Source organism: Meleagris gallopavo, chromosome 14, assembly GCF_000146605.3.
Source record: "Meleagris gallopavo isolate NT-WF06-2002-E0010 breed Aviagen turkey brand Nicholas breeding stock chromosome 14, Turkey_5.1, whole genome shotgun sequence".
Lineage (NCBI taxonomy): Eukaryota > Metazoa > Chordata > Aves > Galliformes > Phasianidae > Meleagris > Meleagris gallopavo.
The window spans coordinates 2823865-2828218 of record NC_015024.2 but is presented as its reverse complement, the minus strand read 5'-3'; the positions used below and the strand labels follow the sequence as shown (position 1 = coordinate 2828218).

The following is a 4354-nucleotide window of genomic DNA, read 5'->3' as shown; positions in this document are numbered from 1 at the left end:
GGGGGGTGGTGCTCGGTGTCCTGGCGTGTCCACCCGGCCACACGGCCTCCTGTCCTTGCAGGCTGACCTGGAGCACACCATTGGGGAGAGCGCGGCACTGGGGACGGCCGGAGTGGTGCTGTGGGGCGATATGTCGTACTCCCAGTCAGCTGTGAGTGTGGCTGCCGCTACCCCACCAGAGCCGAACACTGACAGGCTCAGGAGGTGCCTCGGGGTGGCCCGCAGGGCCGCTCCTCATGGCTGCCTTCCCCCCAGGAGAGCTGCAGCAGCCTTCGCCACTACCTCGTGTCCACCCTGGGGCCGTACGTGGCCAACGTGACAGCAGCCGCGCGGGCGTGCAGCTTGGAGCAGTGCCACGGGCATGGGCGCTGTGTGCGGCGGCAGCCCCAGGAGCTGAGCATCCTGCTGCACCTGGGTGTGGGCTCCTGGGCACCCTTCCGCTGCCACTGCTACCAGGGCTGGGCTGGCCAGGACTGCGTGCAGCCAGAGCCGCAGAGCCCTGCCTGCCCCGCGCCCACCCACAGCCTCTACGGGCACCACGGTTCCCAGACCCCTGACACCTGCCCACGGCGCAGCAGCTGGGGCTGGTGAGTGGAGCTGGGGGCTGCTGTGCCAGCACCGGTTTGTCCCGTACTCATTAATTTAAATAAACCGTCCTGCTGCAGCTACATGGTCCTCATGGGCAAAGCTGGGGGGAGCCTCGAGATCAGGTACACAAGGAACCCCTGCTATGGCTTAGGAGGGAACAGACCCATGCCTCAGTTTCCCTATCTCTATGCCCCGTGCCCAGGGAAGGGTGCATGAAGGGCCCTGAGCTCTGCCCTCCCTCCACCACGCTGGCACCATGCTGCCTGCGGCTGCTGGCCCCCTCCCCACGGCTATTTTTATCCCCCCAAACACATTTCATCCTGTCCTATTTTAAGCTGAGCAGTTGGCGCACTAGGAGCCCAGTGCCCGGTTCCCGGGGGCCCCAGATTGCCTGGCTGCCCAGGGGAGCGGGGCCGGGGACATGCCCAGGGAGGCTGCAGAAGGTAGGCTGGCAGCAGCTAGGGGTGTGGGTCCCTGGCATCCGGGGCAGCTGTGCCACTGGGGCTGCTCAGTGGCAATGGCCAAATGCTGCCCACCCCACAGGGATGCCAGCCCAGGGAGGGAAGGGGTGCAGAGTGCTGGGGGACGGAGGGGACAGCGATTGGCACAGCACCGCAGGCTGCAGAGGGGCAGGCGGTGGGCGCAGCCTGCAGCGAGGGGTTCAGCCCACAGTGCTTGCAAAGTGCTTTGGGGGGCCTGGGAGCCCCCAGCCCAAAGGGCGCCGACCTGGTGCACACCAGCCCCTTGGAGCCCTGCGGCCCCAGCACAGCACCAGCCCTGACCCTGGGTGCAAGCAGAAGGCCATTGGCCCTGCCCACTGCTCACAGCTGTGCAAACGCCATGAAAACATCCACTCGCACTGCCCCAGCTGCTTCCTGAAACAGTGCTGAGTGGGCTGGAGCCCTGCATGCTGCTCTCCCCATCCTCGGGGTATATAGCACCGCAGCACAGGGCACTGGACCTCTGGGCTAGCATGGGACCTGCTCCTCCCTCTGTGCATCCCTGGACTCTCCAGCACAGTGCCGTGGATACTGCCACCCCAGGTGACAGCCAGGGGCTGCTTGCACCCACAGGCTCGAGGTGGCCCCAGATACCCTGGGGCAGGAGCACTTTCCCACCCTGTGTGACTGCCAGCTGCACTAACGAGGCTCTGGGAGTGCAGCCACAAGGCTCCTGCTAACTGCTTCGATGACAGCGCGCGGCGGCTGGGGGATGGCCAGCACTGATCTGGCCCCACTCTGCAAGCAGCAGTTCTGTGCACTGGGTTGACACCAGGGCTGGCATTGCTCCTGGGAGTGGTCATTATGGCTAGTGGCCTCCGGTCACCTCAGGGGTACCTGAGATACACTCACCCCTTTTCTTGCTCCCTGCAGACGGTGTGGAAAGGGCAGAGGGCACCGTGCCAGCAGAGCCCGCTGACTCCGATGGAATGGACCCCGGAGCCATCAGCCTGCACCCCGTGGCATCCATCAGTGACCTGCACTGGGCCTCGGCTGGGCACAAGGGCACAGAAGGTGACAGGAACAGGGCGAGGGGCTGCGGAACAGGGGGCTGAGGGCAGGCGCTGACCCCCTTCTCCCTGCTGCTGCAGGAAATGGCCCGACTCCATCCAGTGCCCGGCTGCACCGTGTGCCCCGCAGTCCCCCACACCTGCCCACGCTGCGCCCCGTGCCACCTCCCACCATCTGCCCCTGCCCCAGGCATCCCTTCTTCCTTGCTCTGCTGGGCTTCCTGGCACTGGCCAGCCTGGTCCTGGCCACGCTGGCCATCTACCTGAGCGGTACGTGGCTGTGGGCAGGGTGGTGGGAGGTGGCAGTGTCTGGGGACAGCCGACAGCCGGTCCCCACCATGCCCCATGCTCTCCACAGTGCTGCAGAGCCAGTCGGTGCAGGCGCTGGCCCAGTGGCTGGAGAGCCAGGAAGACGCCATGCGCCAGCTGCGGGCGGCCAGCGGGCAGCTCTGGGCTCACCTCAATGCCAGCGCCCAGCGCCGCTGAGCCGCTCCGCGGAGCAGCCCCGTATGGATCGCCCCATCCCCACGTCACACGGGCAACCCTGGCCTCGCCACGGCTGCCGGAGAAAGGGAAGGGCTGCGAGGATGGGCACCTGTCCCAGCAGGAGGCACCCTCCCATCACTTTATCATTACCTCCTGCCATTGAGGCTTAGGAAGTCGCCACCACGACCACGTTCCCAGGTGCCGGCTGCTGCTCCTCTAGCACACGGCGGTGCCAGGATGGCCCTGGGAGGCACAGAGCACCGAGGCCGGCCCCGTGGACTGTGCCACGTTTGGGCAGCCAGGGGCCATAGCAGACAGCTGGCATGGCACAGAGCACGATGGCACCCTTTGCCTCTCCTGTTATCCTATTTTTGGTTAAAAAAATAAAAACGAGGGGGCAGCCCCCCGTGGGGCAGCCCCAGGCATTAAATACTCCGCTGTACATATATGCTGTTGGTAGACAATGTTCTGAGATGGGCACAAGGCAGCTCTGTCTTGATGGCACGAGTCCTCTTGCCAAGTCCTCCTTCTTGTCCCCATCCTTGTTCCCATCCTTGTCCCATCTCTAACTCCATCCCTGCCCCCTTCAATGACTCTTCCCTGCCCCATCCCTGTTGTACCCACACTTACCCCCAGCTCTGGCACTGTCCCTGTTCTGTCTCTGTCCCCATTCCTGTCCATGCTCTGTGCCCAGCTCCATGCTATTCCTGTCCCACTTCTGTCCCCATCCCACAATGTTTCATCCCTGCCCCATCCATTTATCCATCCCCATGTCCAGCTGTGTCCCCAGCTCCATCGCACCGCGACCCCATCCCCAGCTCCATCCGTGCCCCATCCCTGTACCCCTATTTCTCAGCTCTGTCCCCAACCATTCCACTTCTTGTTCCCATTCCTGCCCCTATCCCATTTCTGTCCCCATCTCAATTCCTATTCTGTCTCCATCTGTTTCATTTTCATTCACGTTCTCGTCCCATCATTGTCTCCATCCCTGTCCCCATTTTTGTCCCCATCCCTATCCCTGTTACGATTTTGTCCCCATCTCTGTTTCATTTCTGCCTCCATCCCTGTCCCATTCCAGTCCCACCCTTGTCCCATTCCTTTCCCCATTCCTTTCCCCATCCCTGTCCCCTTCCCCCACCCCCACCCCCCACCCGTCGCTGTCGCTGTTGCCTTTCCCCGCCCATTCCCCGCACTTTCGTTTCCAGCGGCCGCTTCTGGTATCAGAACCGAAACTGACGCAGAACCGAAACCGGCGCCAGAACCGAAACCGAAAGGGCGGCCGCCGAGTCACCGTCCCTGCGGTCCCAGCTGGGCTGCGGGGACACGTTTTGTGCCCCGTGCCGGCTGCGGGGTGACCGCATCCCGGGGTCCTGGGAGATGGGGACCACCGCCCCCAAAGCGGCGACAGCGCGAGGAGCTCCCAGGGGTGCCCCGGGGGAATAGCGGGGGAAGGGCGAGAAAGGGGAGGGCCCGAGGGGCGGGACCACTCGGCTGGGGGCGGGGGCCGCGGGGTTTAAAGCTGCGGCGGGCGGTGTCGAAGCGCAGCGTGCGGTATGGAGCTGGGTATGGCGTTGGCGAGCGTGACCCAGCGCCAGCTGGAGGGCTGGGTGGCCGCTCATCTGCAGCCCAGCCCGGAATTCAGCACGGCGGTGAAGCAGACGGTGAAGGACATCTGCGACTTCCTCAAGGAGCGCTGCTTCGAGGGCATCAGGGTCCTCAAGACCGTCAAGGTGCCCGCGGCCCCCCGCCGCCCTACGCCTCGGGGTGGGG

The 4354-nt window shown here is 64.6% G+C and overlaps 3 protein-coding genes across 4 annotated transcripts in view; all 3 read left to right on the top strand.

The window, feature by feature from the left end:
* The window catches only part of LOC104909302 (hyaluronidase-3), a gene marked incomplete at its 5' end in the record, with an annotated part of 1935 nt that extends 1237 nt beyond the window's left edge, over nt 1–698 (top strand). Inside the window, 2 exons of the mRNA XM_010718428.3 lie at nt 5–151; nt 256–698. Coding sequence (XP_010716730.2) covers nt 5–151; nt 256–591 — 483 coding nt within the window. The remainder of the gene's footprint in view (nt 1–4; nt 152–255) is intronic.
* Nucleotides 699–919: 221 nt separating this feature from the next.
* Nucleotides 920–3016, top strand: LSMEM2 (leucine rich single-pass membrane protein 2). 2 transcript variants are annotated; one of them, XM_010718382.2, is made up of 4 exons: nt 920–1031; nt 1962–2102; nt 2180–2368; nt 2457–3016. In XM_010718382.2, exons 1-4 carry the CDS (start codon nt 1010–1012, stop codon nt 2582–2584), a joined length of 480 nt encoding a protein of 159 aa, XP_010716684.1. In that variant the 5' UTR covers nt 920–1009; the 3' UTR covers nt 2585–3016. The 2 variants fall into 2 exon arrangements, with proteins under 2 accessions (XP_010716684.1, XP_010716683.1); XM_010718381.3 differs by lacking the exon at nt 920–1031 and adding an exon at nt 1047–1631.
* Nucleotides 3017–4110: 1094 nt separating this feature from the next.
* LOC104913141 (2'-5'-oligoadenylate synthase-like protein 2) overlaps nt 4111–4354 on the top strand; it is a 2032-nt gene continuing 1788 nt past the window's right edge. Inside the window, exon 1 of the mRNA XM_019619951.2 lies at nt 4111–4352. Coding sequence (XP_019475496.1) covers nt 4138–4352 — 215 coding nt within the window. The 5' untranslated portion in view covers nt 4111–4137. The remainder of the gene's footprint in view (nt 4353–4354) is intronic.